This window comes from Myxocyprinus asiaticus, chromosome 31 (assembly GCF_019703515.2).
Source record: "Myxocyprinus asiaticus isolate MX2 ecotype Aquarium Trade chromosome 31, UBuf_Myxa_2, whole genome shotgun sequence".
NCBI classification, from domain to species: Eukaryota; Metazoa; Chordata; class Actinopteri; order Cypriniformes; family Catostomidae; genus Myxocyprinus; species Myxocyprinus asiaticus.
The window spans coordinates 29306790-29322755 of record NC_059374.1 but is presented as its reverse complement, the minus strand read 5'-3'; the positions used below and the strand labels follow the sequence as shown (position 1 = coordinate 29322755).

The 15966-nt window shown below is 36.2% G+C and overlaps 2 protein-coding genes across 4 annotated transcripts in view; one reads left to right on the top strand and one right to left on the bottom strand.

Moving 5' to 3' along the window:
• The window catches only part of ankrd13b (ankyrin repeat domain 13B), a 48868-nt gene extending 40414 nt beyond the window's left edge, over positions 1-8454 (bottom strand). For both annotated transcript variants that reach the window (XM_051666153.1, XM_051666154.1), the window contains exon 1: positions 8134-8454. In XM_051666153.1, coding sequence (XP_051522113.1) covers positions 8134-8241 — 108 coding nt within the window. In that variant the 5' untranslated portion in view covers positions 8242-8454. The remainder of the gene's footprint in view (positions 1-8133) is intronic.
• A 2757-nt stretch (positions 8455-11211) lies between these two features.
• The window catches only part of git1 (G protein-coupled receptor kinase interacting ArfGAP 1), a 44937-nt gene continuing 40182 nt past the window's right edge, over positions 11212-15966 (top strand). The window contains exon 1 of one of the 2 annotated variants that reach the window (XM_051665251.1): positions 11212-11755. In XM_051665251.1, the coding sequence (XP_051521211.1) occupies positions 11704-11755 (52 nt within the window). In that variant the 5' untranslated portion in view covers positions 11212-11703. The remainder of the gene's footprint in view (positions 11756-15966) is intronic. The other variant, XM_051665252.1, reaches the window with a different exon arrangement.

Genomic DNA, 15966 nt, shown 5'->3' with positions numbered 1-15966 from the left:
TTCTTTGACTTCAAATATATATTTATAAAATAGTTTAAAAATGCATACATTTTGATTTCTGAAAGTGTGAAAGAACTTTTTGAAAGCACAGCTTCTCTGTTGTTAAGGAAAATTTGGTTAAAAAAACTGAGTGAAAACTTGGTCCATCCATTTTTATTGAGGCCCACCCAAAAGTAATTTTTTGGCTATGCCCTTGATTTTAACATTAAAAAAATTGGCCTCCATTCACTTCCATTGTAAGTGCCTCACTGTCTCGGCTTATTAACGAGAGAGAAGTCTCTTTTTTTAGGGCATCCGTGCAATTTATGATTGAAATTAATATTTATTTTTACTTTTTTATCCGAGTGTAAAGAACAGGAAGGATATTAAAATACACATTACGCAATAAAAGTGGAGTGCGGGATCTCAACTTTGATGGACACATTACACGGAAGAAATGTGTTTGTTTTAATCTCAAGCACTTTTCAACAAAAAGGCGATTTTCCAGGTATTCAAGTGCTTACATTTCTAAAAGCTAACTTTAAGCACTTAAAGGAACTTGTGTGAATCCTGTAAACAGAGTAGAAAAAAGCGCAGTAGGTGTCAGATCAAGCAGTAGAAAGATTATGATGTTTGATGTTTGTTACAAATATCGAGTTTTGCCTCGATATGGTTTGTAATTTTTTTTATTTCGTGATATATCAAAATTCGATATATTGTCACATCCCTAGTATCTAGCTAGCTAACCCAGCTAACAGCTACTGAACCGTAGCTGACATGTAAAAGTTAACAATCCCAACATACCTCTGTCTGTGGGTTTTCAGATGCCTCACAAAATTGGACGTTGTTGATAAAGCGTCTGTAATTTTTGAACCACAGGTTCTACATGTTGCAATCCTTTTGTTTCCTTCAATATTGTATATTTTATATCCAAATGATATTGGTATCATTTTGGCTGCAATCTTCAAACTTGGTCTCACTCTCGTGGAAGTTGATTGGTTGGTTGCAGGGGTGTAGAGTAACACATTTCAGATACTCTCTTTCCTGTAATTAAGTAGTTTTTCTCAGGAATTGTACTTTTTGAAGTAGTTATAAAATGGTATACTTTTACTTGAGTACATTTTAAGGGCTGTTACTGTACTTTTACTGTGCTATTTTCCCACCATCTGTGTCCGCTACTTCCCTGTTCTGATTTTATTTTTATCCATCAACGTGATTGGCTACAGAGAGTCATGTGACTCCCGTCAAATCAAAACACACGTAGAAAACTTGAAGGTGGAGTGGCACAACTGCTATCATGACGGATGTGGAGGATGCCTCAAGCAACAGTTCAATACCTGAACATCCATGGCCAAACCTAAAAGAGCTTTTCACAATGTAGAAGGCCAACTGCTTGATCGTGTCGCTTGCTCTAGCCAGTCGAGATATCATCATTATTTAACATCTAATTTGAAGAAGCATATTGAGGTAAACTTCATATTTGTGCTTACTAGATTTTCTGTGTCTATAACACCTGTAAATTAGCCATCTATTACTGAGATTATTGGGCTGCTGTAAAAGATTTATCCAATATTAGCTAGGTTATAAGGCTGGGGAATAAAACAATCTCGATATTTGTCTGGAAAAATCCTCGATATTGATGATAAACTTTTGAGTAATTTTCTATATTTAGCCTACATCTAGACCAGGGGTGACCATTATATCGATCGCGATAGCAAGACAACCATTGGTTGATCTCGACAAAATCTAAAATTGACTTTTTATTTCCTCACTTCTGTAGCTGCGCACCATTTGACTGACAGGCGGCTTATATGTGTGTGTGTGTGCGTGCGTGCGTGCGTGCGTGTGCGTGCGCGTATGTGTGTGTGCTTTACATGCGTGTGTGTTCCGAGAGTGCTAATGCGGCTATGCACCTAAATTATCAAATACACTTCATAATTCCGCAAAAATGCCCGTCTTGGCGAGGTATTAATGAAAACACAGTCAGTTATGTCTAAAGTGAATGTAAACAGTTGAACAAAAAGCAGATTTGTGTCAAAATGTCAGACTTGAAGTGTAACCGAATAGACCACTAGTGTGTCATTAAAAGTCTATTAATCAAACAACAACAAGAAAACAGGGGAACCACTCAATGCTTTTGGCTAAATAATTTTAGTAGCTTTAAAAGTATGAATGTAATATAAGAATGTAATTTTTTTTATAATACTGTCCCCTGATGTAGAGTGTGTGTTAATTTGAATAATAAATTACCAGGGAAGTAAAGATGATAAAATAATTTATTGTTATGCTCAGCCTTTATCAAGTTTTTCTAATGCCTGATAGAAAAGTATTAACATTTGTAGAGCGATGCTTCAGGAAGAATATTCCATCAGTCACAAATACACTTCAGAAAATTGTGCATCATGCATTAGAATGAGAACACAACTATTTTTAGTCTTAAAAGGATAGTTCACCCCCAAATGAAAATGCTCTTATCATGTACTCACCCTCATGCCATCACAGATGTGTTTAACTTTCTTTCAGCAGGAGAACACAAAGATTTTGAGAAGAATATATCAGCTCTTTAGGTCCATACAATGCAAGTAAATGATGATCAGACCTTTGTAGCTCCAAAAATCACATAAAGGAAACTTAGAAGTAATCCATTAAACTCCAGTGGTTTAATCCATATCTTCAGAAGAGATATAGGTGTGGATGAGAAACATAACAAGTCCTTTTTTACTCTGAATCTACACTTTCACTTTCAGATGTGAAAGTTAAACAGTCACAACATTTGCAGATGTAAAAGTGAAAGTGGAGATTTAGAGTGGGAAAAAAAGGACTTCAATTTTCATCTGTTTCTCATCCACACCTATTATATCACTTCTGAAGACATGAATTAAACCAATGGATTTTAATGGATTACTTCTATGTTTCCTTTATGTGGTTTTTGGAGCAACAAAGGTCTGATCACCATTCACTTGTATGGACCTACAGAGCTTAAACGTTCTTCTAAAAATTTTTGTTTGTGATCAGCAGAAGAACGATAGTCATACACATCCCGAATCCCGAAATGCTACTGAAAGTATACTGAATGTTTGTTGAAACACTATTTACTAGCTATAGCAAGTCAGTTGATAAGTCACTATAGTCAGTTGAATATCTGTAGGGGGTCCATCAAAATAAAATGTTACCCCCGATGTGGCTCCTGTACCAAAAGACTTTACCCACCCCTGCTTTATACCCGCTCTATTGTGTGGGACGTGATATGCCAGCTGCCAAGTGACAGTCTTTTTTAGTTGTTTTAGCATTTGCATTGAACATAAAGTTTTATGAGCAACAATAACTTGGTCTGTCACCATTAAAGGAAATTTAGACCCTACACATAAACTGATTTGAATGTAATTGCTTCATACATTATGATTTAAAATTGTGTTCAGTGTATTGAAAATACCTTTTTGATCTTTTCATCTCTGTATGTCTCCCTTTTATTTTTTGGAATCACATTCATGTATTGTTTATCATAGATAAGTGATGTATTTTAAAAGTTGGCAGTCAAAAATACCTATAAAATACCAATATTTTTCATTCTTTCCGGCAAACAGCCATAAAGGGAATGTGAATTAAGATATGTGTGCTACATTTTTAAATCGCAGCATACAGTGTTTAATATAAGGACTGATCACATTCGCAACCAATACACAATACTCACAACTCATGAGTACTTTTAAATGAGCTACTCTTTTACTCTTACTTGAGTAGTTTTTAGGACAGGTACTTTTACTCTACTCACACTACATTTTTTGGGAAGTAACTGTACTTTTACTTGAGTATGCTTTTCAGCACTCTTTCCACCCCTGTTTGGTTGTGTGAATGGTTGAATGTGGAGCGTGGAAATGTATTGGGTAAAATGAATCATTGATTTGCTGCACATTTTTAAATGTACAACTCTGATATTTGGTTTTAGAAGGTATCAAATATTTCCAAGTCAGAGGGCTTGAGTCCTAGTCCTAGTCGTGCGATTAGAGTCCACAACTCTGATATTTAGACATATAAGAGGTAACTGTACTATAAAAACATACTGTAAATTTCAGAACTCAAAACTTCCCCAGTCTAAAAAGAGCATTTATAGTTGCCACCTTGCTGAAACTTCTCATTTTGAAATCTGTGTTATGACGTCACAACACATTGGTCATTTGTATTTACACATCCCACAACATGTGTACACTTCAAAAACGTAAGTAAACTGTTTCATTCATGAATATTTCAAATGTCATGACTGTTTGATAGTTTATGGTGCTGAGTGTTAACAGTTGTGCTTGAGATGAACACTTTAATATATTCAGATGCAATGTGTTGGATGTGCGTTATGTGTAAACCCTGCAATTTTGTTTTATAATGTTGAGGTTCATTCTCTTCCGACTGAGTATGCTGAATTTGAGGGGCTGCATGATGTTTGCCAATCATAACAGTGGGCATTTACGTTGAAGTTTTAAAGAGGCGCTTAGGCCAAAACCAAGCGTTTCAGACAGAGGGCCAATAACGGTGGAAAATGATCATATTACTAAACTGTGACTGTTTTGGTGCAAAAAAACTTTTATAACATTATCATTGGACCAAAAAGCACTGCATGACCCCTTTAAAATGTATTCCACTACAGATTACAGAATACATGCTGTAAAATGTCATTTGTAATGTATTCTGTTAGATTACTCAAAATCAGTAATGTAATCTAAATACTTTGGATTACTTCTTCAGCACTGGTAGATTTTTTCACTTGTTTTGACTATTGTATAAAAATAAAGACAAAATACACATGTTAAAAATACATTATCTGAAAAAAGCTTAAATATCTTATGTACTGTTGCTTCTAAAACAAGATAAAGCAAAGTGATCTTAATTGTTTAAAGGATTTTTTATATTTTTACAGAAAAGCAATAAAAAAATTATCATAGAGAATAAGATTTTTGCCCTAATCTAAAAGGTCTTACTAGAGACAAAAAATTATGATCTAAAAAAATATGATCATGCCTGGTAACAGGTGCATGTAAAATGGCTAGAAATAGCATTTTAGATTAGCATAGAGCTAAATGTTCACAAATTACACAAGGTTTATTTCTATTTCTGCTGCTCCAGACTTACTTCAAACTTACTTCTCTGTCTGCTCGTATGAATGTAACACATCTTTAGAAAGTGTTTCACCGCTGTTCAAATGCACTTTGGATTGCATCATTTATTTTTATAAATGTTTTCCATGTGAAAGGACTAAATATTAAATGGAACAAGTGACAATAAAATGCAAAGTAATCTCTTCAGTAATCAAAATACTTTTTGAATGTAACTGTATTCTAATTACCAATTATTTAAACTGTAACTGTAGTGGAATAGTTACTAATTACAATAGAGGTGAGTGGGACCAATCCATAAATGTTAAAATACCCACTTTTTCAAAAGTATAGACACAAGAATTAAACAATATGCATGCTTTTGCTAACTAATCTTTCCTTGTGTAAAGTTAGATCCAATTTTACAATTTATTTACCATGCCGACGCAACAGCATAAACCCTACAACTCTAAAATGGCCGGAAAAACGATGATTTAAACAACTTTACAGCTCAAATAATACGAGTTTTTAAAAATATTATTAATGTAAGTGCATTTATAAAATTATAAGATTCACATTTATGTTTTAAACGTTCCAAAAATTGGCCCCATTCACTTCCATTGTAAGTGCCTCACTGTAACCTCGATTTTTGCTTTTTTTTTTTAAAGAAAAGGAGGGATGAGTTGAAATCAATTTTTGTATTATGCCACAGTTTTTTTATGCATGTCGCCTTGGACTTACACTGACACCTAGGGGCATGGATGCAGCATCTTTCAAACAAAATCTAATAATGCAATAGTTTTCTGTTACGGATGGCATTGTAGGAATTCACTATTCACAGTCAGCCATGATTAATTTAATCCATGAGCGTAAGTGTCCAATAACGTGGTTACTGAGATTAAGCGAGTAGTATTCGGCTGGTCATGTGATCTTAACATGGCAGCCCCCATGAATGGATCCGCTCCATGTGGAATAAAATTGATTTTATAGGCTTTATGAGTCTTGATCTCATGTGAGAATGTTTTAATGAGGACAAAATTGGTATATGTCTCATCACTGTCACGACTGCTATGTTGCTCGGAACTGCACCCAAGAATTTCACACACTATTGCACTTGTGTATATTTATTGTGTGACAATAAAAGTGATTTGATTTTGATTTGATTTGAAATTACTGAGTGCACCATTAAGTCAATTGTGCATAAACTTACTATTATTATAAGAAATGCATTCAGGCTTTAATGGTAGCTTCTTGGGTATTTTTCGGTATTATGATGTTGTCTTTCTCATTATAAGTCTAATAATGGCACAGGTACTTTTGGCACAAAGATGGTAGGTAGATTGGTACTAGTCTGTGATATGAAGGAACAAAATGTTACAATTTGCCCTATTATTTAATGGATCTATTAATTAATGTCTCCAATTATACCTAACTGGAAAAATGTGTGTGTGTGTGTGTGTGTGTGTGTGTGTGTGTGTGTGTGTGTGTGTGTGTGGGCAGGTTTAAGTGGTTTACGAGGACTTTTTTTTAGGTTACAAACTGGTAATCACAAGGGTATTATGCTATAAATGTGGTTTATGAGGACATTTCTAGTGTCCCCATAATTAAAATCGCTTCAAAATATATACTAAACGATGTTTTATTGAAAATGTAACAATGCAGAAAGTTTTTTGTGATTGTTAGGTTTAGGGGTAGGGTTAGGGTTAGGGTATAGAATCTATAGTTCGTATAGTATAAAAATAATTATGTCTATGGAGAGTCCTCATAATGATAGCTGCACCAACATGAGTGTGTGTGTGTGTGTGTGTGTGTGTGTGTGTGTGTGTGTGTGTGTGTGTGTGTGTGTGTGTGTGTACATGTTTATACTACATTGTGGTGACCAAATGTCCCCACTAATAAAACCTGAGATCACCTACATTGTGGGGCCCAGCCAGCGGTCCCCACAAGGGAAATGGCTTAGTAAACATACTAAATGATGTTTTTTTGAAAATGTAAAAATGCAAAAACGTTTCTGTGAGGGTTAGTTTTAGGGGTAGGGTTAGTGTTAGGGTATAGAAATTATCGTTGGAAGTCTATGGAGAGTCCTCACAATGATATAAAAACAAGTGTGTGTGTGTGTGTGTGTTTTATGTATTTGTTTTTATTTGCTTATTTTTGTTGTGTATGTGTGTATATATATATATATATATATATATATATATATATATATATATATATATATATATATATATATATACACTTGTTTGTCTTCCCCTCTAATTTAAACTGGCTATTTTGGCCCCTTTGTTTGCCCAGCAGGCTATATTTTCATTCAAATGAATAGATTACATATTAATGTAACACTGGTTCTTGTATTATTTTGATCCAATGCCATTCTGTTTTGCAGTCTCTGGGTATTTTACATCATCTTTCAAATCGAAAAACAAAAATAAATAAATAAAAAACTGCATCTTTGATACTCTCAAATCAATACTGTATACGGATCCGCGGTAAAATGACTGACATGTAACATGAGTGGTTTGGAGAGACCGGGGCTGTGTCTCGAAATTAAGTGATCTTTCTATGTAGACAGCATTTTTTGGGCATCATAGGCGCGTTCGAACGTCTAGATAAGCAGCTCAATAGGTTTTAATACACAACCAGGGTGTGTGTTTTTATTATATTTTATTTTATTTTTTTATTATTATTATTTATTTTTTACATGCATAATTTTGTCTGTAGTACACCAACAGGCAAGTGACTAACCACTTAACTGAGGAAACGTTATTATTAAAATCAGAAAATAATGAAGAAGACACATTTTGCCCCTCACACCACAGATTACAACCCGAATCAAGTCCTATATTCATGTGCTGATACCTCTGTAAAGGCTAATACTGATGCCTTGCATTATTCAGCTATTTCTTTACACATTTAAGGCTTTAAAGCTTCTTCTTTTTTCCACGCGAAATGTCAATAGCACGGTTTTCCCGACCACTACCCCAGATCAGTTTCCAGTCAGACACACGGCCTGATTCTCACATCATCATCTACCCGCGAGACTGCCACTGCACAACCGAATTCAACTTACCTGCTCACGCGCCGAGAGCTCTTTCTCCAGCTGCCGGTGTTTATTATGCCACACCAGATAATGAAGGTGATATCGACTCTTCTCCGGAGTTTTTCTGGCGGAAATCATCCTCGCTGCATAGTTCGCGGCTCTCTTCCCCGTTCCGTTTCCCTGCTTATGTGTGGTATCAGTTACTTTAGTAAAGGGCGCGTGCTATATTATTATTGCTGAGACAATCGATAAGGGAATTTCTCTCCCTTTTCGAATCCAGGGTCCCCTTTGCATTGTAGCTAGGCATTCAATAAGTGTCTATGTTGAAATGCAGTGTAAACCTAACGCATGTGTATGGATGGTCTCCGTCCACTCTCCTCCGAGACTCTCTCTCTCTTCTCTTTCACGCGCGCTCGCTGAGGCAGGGCTCTCGTTTCATCGATGAAAGCAACTAACACACCTATGAGCAGGGTTGGGAGGGTTACTTTTGAAATGTATTCCACTACAGATTACAGAATACATGCTGTAAAATGTAATTTGTAACGTATTCCGTTAGATTACTCAAGGTCAATAACGTATTCTAAATACTTTGGATTACTTCTTCAGCACTGGTAGATTTTTTTCACTTGTTTTGACTATAAAAACTCTGCCAGTACAGTAAGACAAAATACACATGTTAAAAATACATTCTCTGAAAAACCTAAATATCTTATGCAGTGTTGTTTCTACAACAAGATAAATCAAATTGATCTTGTTTTAATGATTTTTAGATATTTTAACAGGAAAACAATAAAAAAAAAATATTATCAAGAATATGATTTCTGCCCTAATATAAGAGGTCTTAGTAGAAAAAAAGAAATTATGATCTAACGTGAATCTTCTGCTCCAAAATTACTTCAAAATTAATTCTCTGTCTGCTCGTATGGATGTAACACATCATAAGAAAGTGTTTCACCGCTGTTCAAATGCACTTTGGATCACATCGTTTATATGTATAAATGTTTTCCATCTGAAAGGACTAAATATTAAATGAAACAAATGACAATAAAATGCAAAGTAATCTCTTCAGTAATCAAAATACTTTTTGAATGTAACTGTATTCTAATTACCAATGATTTAAATTGTAACTGTAGAGGAATACAGTTACTTATATTTTGTATTTTAAATACGTATTCCCGTTACATGTATTTCGTCACTCCCCAACCCTGCCTATGAGCCAGTGAACATCTGTGTCTTGTCAGTAACTCTGTCATTCATCCTTATGCTGCTCCCAGCACCATGAAAGGAGAGAGAGAGAGAGAATCTCACACTGTTATCAATGTTTTTTAATATTACCTAATAAATAAATTTAAATTGGCCTATTATTTCAATATAATCAAGTTTTATTCATCAGTTAGTATTTAAACTTGTACTTAGCAGAATAAAATAGAATATAATGTCGAAACAAATCTAAATTCTATTGTAAAATAGAGTTTCTGCTCAATGAATAGAATGAAGAGTATTTTGAGCTGTTGTGCTAATATGCTAAATGTTTGCTGTATAATGTGTTCTTTTATCCCTCTCATCTACCCATCTGAACCAGAGAGTTACACTGAACTGTTAGCCATATTCTGCGATTAAAATATGATCAGATTGAGTCTATCAATTACTCACCCTCATGCCATTCCAGATGTGTATGACTTTCTTTCTTCTGCTGAACACAAATGAAGATTTTTAGAAGAATATCTCAGCTCTGATGGTCCATACAATGCAAGTGAATGGTGGCCAGAACTATGAAGGTCTATAAATCACATAAAGGCAGCATAAACGTAATCCATATGACTCCAGTGGTTTAATCCATATGTTCAGAAGCGATATGATGTGTGCGAAGCAGATCGATATTTAAGTCAATTATAACTATAAATTTTCCTCCCTGACCAGTAGATGGTGATATGCACACAGAATGAGAATCACCAAAAATAAAAGAAGAAGAATGTGAAAGTGAAAGTGAAGATTGATAGTAAAAAAGGACTTAAATATTGGTTGCTTCTCACCCACATCTATCATATCTCTTCTGAAGACATGGGGTGTTTCTCAATGCTAAGAACGTGTTCTTGTTCTTCCATTCTTGTGAAAATCAGTCTTGCTAACTACTTTGAAAGAGCGAATTCGGAAGACTTGATGTAAAACACATCTATGCGAGTTTTGAGATGTGCTGATATTTGTACATTAAACATCCTCTTAACTATTTATTTATTTATTTATTTATTTTTTTGGAAGTGGGTGATGACGTCAAACAAGTCCACAAGAATGTAAGAACACAAAAAGAATGGACATTGAGAAACAGCCATAGATTTAACCACTAGAGCCGCATGGATTACTTTCATGCTGCCTTTATGTGCTTTTTGGAGTTTCTGATCACCATTCACTTGCATTGTATGGACCTACAGAGCTGAGATATTTTTCTAAAAATCTTTGTTTGTGTTCAGCAGAGGAAAGAAAGTGATATACATCTGGGATGGCATGAGGGTGAGAAAAAGATGACAGCATTTTCATTTTTGGGTGAACTATCCCTTTAATATGATATAAAAGATACTCCAGAATTAAATTTCTATTCTTCTTCTTCTTCTTTCGTCTGCTCCCGTTAGGGGTCGCCACAGCGTATCATCCGTGATCCACATTATTGACTTGGACACAGGTTTTACGCCGGATGCCCTTCCTGACGCACCCCACTGGGGGACTCTCACTCACACCTAGGGGGCTATTTAGAGTCCAGAATGAAATTTGTATTGTTAAAATCATGTAGAATATAATAATTGTGCACTATTGCACTAGTATTAACTATTTACTATAATGTAGTTGCAATTGGATTTTTATGGATCAGTTAGTATAAAACCAATCATTTTACTATAGGTTAGGCCCAATGCTTTTCTAGCCAAATCATATTCATTTTAAAACTGAATAATAAATAAACACACACAAATGAAAACATGTATTTATTTGTTTGTTTTGGGGATTATAAAGGTATGTCAAAAACCTCAGCATTGGTGTGTAGGTTATAGCTACTGCATGGTCCCTCTTTGTGGCTCTGTCTGCCCCCGCCAGTGCACTAATGACGAGTGGGGCAGGAGAGAAAGAGAGAGCGCGAGAGACAGACGTCAGAGAAGGAGAATATGCAGCCTGCCATACAAAAGTGTATAGTGCAGTGGATGTAAATATACGGCGTTTCCATACTTTTCTTACTCCCACCCCTTTTTGCCCAAGACAGAATCGGGGCTTCTTCGATCATGGTTCGGGGAAATAGATATTATTCTGTATTCAGCTGGGACAATCGAAATTAAATAATCAACGTTAGGGGGCCTTCTGAAACAGCAAAAGAGAGTGTATGTATTATTTTGTAGAAGTCACTGCAGTGCCAGAACACAAGACAACCGAAAAGGAAGCAGAGAGAGAGAAGGGTGAGGACCGGGAGCGCTGGAGAGCTCATCGCCGGCTTCCGGGCATTCGGGGCGGCATTAAAATCGCAGACGTCCCTCCTGGAGGAAAAGCAAGCCAAAATACCGTCAATATTGGACTGAAATCTCTGGAAGCATTTAAAGAACGGTGGATTTTGTTTCTGCGATGTCCAGGAAAGTGCAAAGAAGCGAGGTGTGCGCCGACTGCAGTGCACCAGGTAAGGCTGAGATTTATAGATCGAGGCGTTATTGTGAGCCATGGCTGGCTGAGACTCGGGCGAGTGCAGCGGCAGGCGGATGAACAGCAAGCCCGCTTATGCGCAGGGATTCGCCGTCCCACTCATCAGGAAAATAGCCGAAAATTAAGGCCGAAACCGAGGCCTAACATTTCGCCTTCTTCAAACCTATTCAAAATCAAGTGCTGCGATATATCTAGTGCATGTGTTACGTTAGAGAAGTTATAATAGAGTCATATATGTATTTTCAAAGCTTTTCTTAAAAATAAACATTGTCTCATTGAAGCTTGACTAGAGTATTAGCTAAAGTTTTATTCGCCACTTGTTAGCGGTCAGGCTAATCTAGTTGAGGCGAGCTGTTATCAATCAAAAACACAGTATATCTTCTATACACAAGCCAATTTGTCTGCGCATATTATAGTTTCAGTTACATATTTTACTTATAAGTGGCTCTTAATTAAATATTGATCACGAAAACGGGCTAGCGTTAGCAGGTTGACAGGGAACATCAAACTCTGATGTGCAGTGTTGCTTCAGTTTGTCTGTGAACAAGTTTATGTGGGTACATATTATTTTTAGTGACATTTATTTGGTTGGTTAATATCTTGTGATATTTGCTATTGCAAATTATCCTCACGATATTGGAGACATCAGTGTCTCATAAGAGTCTGGTCTGTGGTCAGAGTATGGTATTTGTCTGGCTTGGCTTTTCATTTTAGATTTCAACATTATTCTTTTTATAAGCTTTGTCTTTGCTCTTTAATTTGTTTCTTAATATGCTATGACTATAAAAGTAAGCTTATTTTAGTGCAGCTCTATATTTTGTCATTATCATAAACTTGTCTGGGCATTAGCGCTGACTATTGATACAGATTTCCTGATTCGATTCGAATTCGATTCAGTATGGATTCATATGGGCCACGTTCACACAGCAGCAGAAAACGGTTGTCAGTGACTTGTGACTTCGGTTGTTCGCTCATACAGACAGTATTCAAGCCTCTACTGTAAACTGTTGTATTAACAAGACATTTCAAGACTCACACCTGTAAGTAAATGCGGTTGTCAATCCCAAATGCTGACTGGCTATGTTCACACAGTCAGTGTTTGAGATTGACAACCGCACTTACAGGTGAATACTGTCTGTATGAACTAACAACCGAAGTCACAACCATATTCTAACACCTGTAACCATAGTGACACTGACTGAACATTTGCGGGTGTAAATTCGGTTATAGAATGCGGTTGTCACACTCGTAAATAACCGACTTGTGTGTGAACGCAACTGTATTAAACACTCAAAACAGGTCTGACAACCGTATTCTGCTGCTGTGTGAACATGGCCCATGGGTATATTTCACTTATAATGTTCCTTTTGCTTATATATGAGATAAATTCTCTCCCAGCTAATGCAGTTGATTATACAGGGGACCTTCTAACAAGGTACAATATGAAAATATACATTTTACTAATTGTATTGTATTAGTTTTTCATAGGGCTGGGCGATATGGCCAAAAATATTATCACAATATTATTTTTCACATCGTTCAATATCTATATTTATCACGATGTATATTCACATTTGTTCATTGCACATTTGTTTGCAGAAGAAAAAAAAAACCTAAACAGTAAAAATACTTAAAAAAAAAAATCTAAATTGGGGGCCCAGAGACGGCCAAAGCAGTGGAGTCTGAGGGATCTTCTACCAAAGTATTAAAATATTTTATGTTTATCAATCAAGCGCAGTTGGATATGAATGTTAAGACCATCTGTTCGTTTTGAAGCTTAATAACATCAGTCCAATATTTGTTTGAATATTTTTATATTCAGATTACATTTTTTTTTTTTTTAATAACTTTTTACATTTTGATACACAAGTATGGGGGCATAGAAGCCCTTGTGACTGAGGAATGAAACTATAGGGGGTTCAGAGTTATGCCCTGAGAGAAAATGTAGAAGCCTGAATGGCCCATTTTATTATTTTCATTAAAGTGAGAAAGTCTAGGCTCCCAACTAATAATTTTATTGTCTTTCCTTGCCAGAGATGATGACATATGTTTAATTTTCACAAAATTGGAACATAAATCTATTTGTTTATTATTAAAGACTCGTAACTTGCTGATTAATTTAGAAGGAAAAAAACGTTATGGTCTTAAGGCATTTTGGAACCACGTTAACTTATGTGGCACCTCATGTTTACTCGTATGCGGGGAAAAGAGGCAACGTGTGCAGAGTGGGACAGGGCATAAATGAGGCATTTGGTGCTAGAGAAAAATATTCAAGAATACAACGCAGAAAGATCAGATCTGGTGTACACTAGGGATGGGCATTCATCAATAATTTGGTATTCGAATATTTAAGCTCAAAAAATGAATACTCGAATATTCTATAATTTAAAAGAAGGTAATTAATGAGAAAGAGACATTGTAAAATTATTTGTTTAGTCATAAAGGTTGTCACCATTTTAAAAAAAACAAGCTTTTTTTGGGTGGGGGGATTTTTCCCCTTTTTCTCCCAATTTGGAATGGCCAATTCCCAGTGTGCTTTTAAGTCCTCGTGGTCACGTAGTGATTCGCCTCAGTCCGGGTGGCAGAGGACGAATCCCAGTTGCCTCCACGTCTGAGATCGTCAACCCACGCATCTTATCACATGGCTTGTTGAGCGCGTTGCCACAGAGACATAGCGCGTGTGGAGGCTTCACGCCACCCACCGCGGCAACCACGCTCAACTCACCACGCGCCCCACTGAGAACGAACCACATTATAGCGATCACGAGGAGGTTACCCCATGTGACTCTACCCTCCCTAGCAACCGGTCCAATTTGGTTGCTTAGGAGACCTGGCTGGAGTCACTCAGCACGCCCTGGGATTCGAACACCAGGGGTGGTAGCCAGAGTATTTTAACACTGAGCTACCCAGGCCCCCTAAAACAAGCTTTTAATTATATCCAAAACAAGCATATATTATGTCCTGTGTTTTATTTAAAAACATTTAAATAAGCAATGCGTGAAAACAAAAAAAGTACAGAATGAAAGCATTTAAGCTCATGCAAAGCAAAGAAAAAGAAACCGCTAATGAAGTAGACTGACGCAGTTAACGTACAGGACGAATATAAACACTCGACAAATAATAGTTATGTTTATATTGTATCTCATGTCATGTTTTTGTTGAGAAAAACAAGCATATCCACGTGCTCAGTTAACTATACTCATTTGTAAACACCAGTTTAATTGATGGAATGTCCCTTACCTCAGCTAGCAAAGTCTTTCTCGGATGCTATGTTTTTTGTTTACAGAAGCATCGCAGGGATTAGGTTGTTACGGGGACGCTGCTTTCTGTCAAGCTGCACATTTGTGGGAGTAAAGAGTACACCGCTTATACAGTACATTTAAACAGGAACCCAGCTTTCTCGCAGTAAGCCACATCGCAATAACCTGCTTTTGGTGTCCATCTAAATGTACTGGCAGAACGGTTTGCTCATCAAATGTGATCAACTTGTGTCCACTCTCAACAGCGCCACCCATTGCATTCTGTTATAACTGCCAGTTTTAGTTTGTGTGTTCAGGATTTAACATGCATCTCACTGTATATATGGCTGGTAAAACAATACTTTGCGAAATTCGAATAGTATTTTTACTTTTCGAATAATTATTGCAGAACAAATACTCGAGCATTTGACGATTCGTGCACATCCCTAGTGTACACTGATTTTTTGTTGCGCTGCTCACAAGGCGCAACCGTCGTCATGGTCACTCCGGGGTCCGGACCGCGGTGACTGGCGTTGCCTAATCATTAGCAAGGCAGCTAACGTTAGCAACTTAATACAGTCTGAGAAAGCCAAACTGCTTGCGTTTTTCAGCGACGCGTACCTGATCGTCTAGATGTAGAACACAGGCTAAATATAGAAAATGACTCAAAAAAGCTTATCATCGATATTGAGGATTTTCTTATCGCGATAAATATCGAGACCGTTTTATCGCCTAGCCCTAGTTTTTCATCATTTTGGTCACATTTTAGCTTTTAAAAATAAACAAATCAATGTATTTAAGCAATCTATATAATATTATATTGCATATATTATATTTTGTTACATTTTTGTTTAATTGCATAATTTGTACTATTTTAAGCTATTTACATTGATTTGTTGAGAACGTGCTAAAAACCGGTACTCTCTTAAAGAAAACCAACATTTCTGTA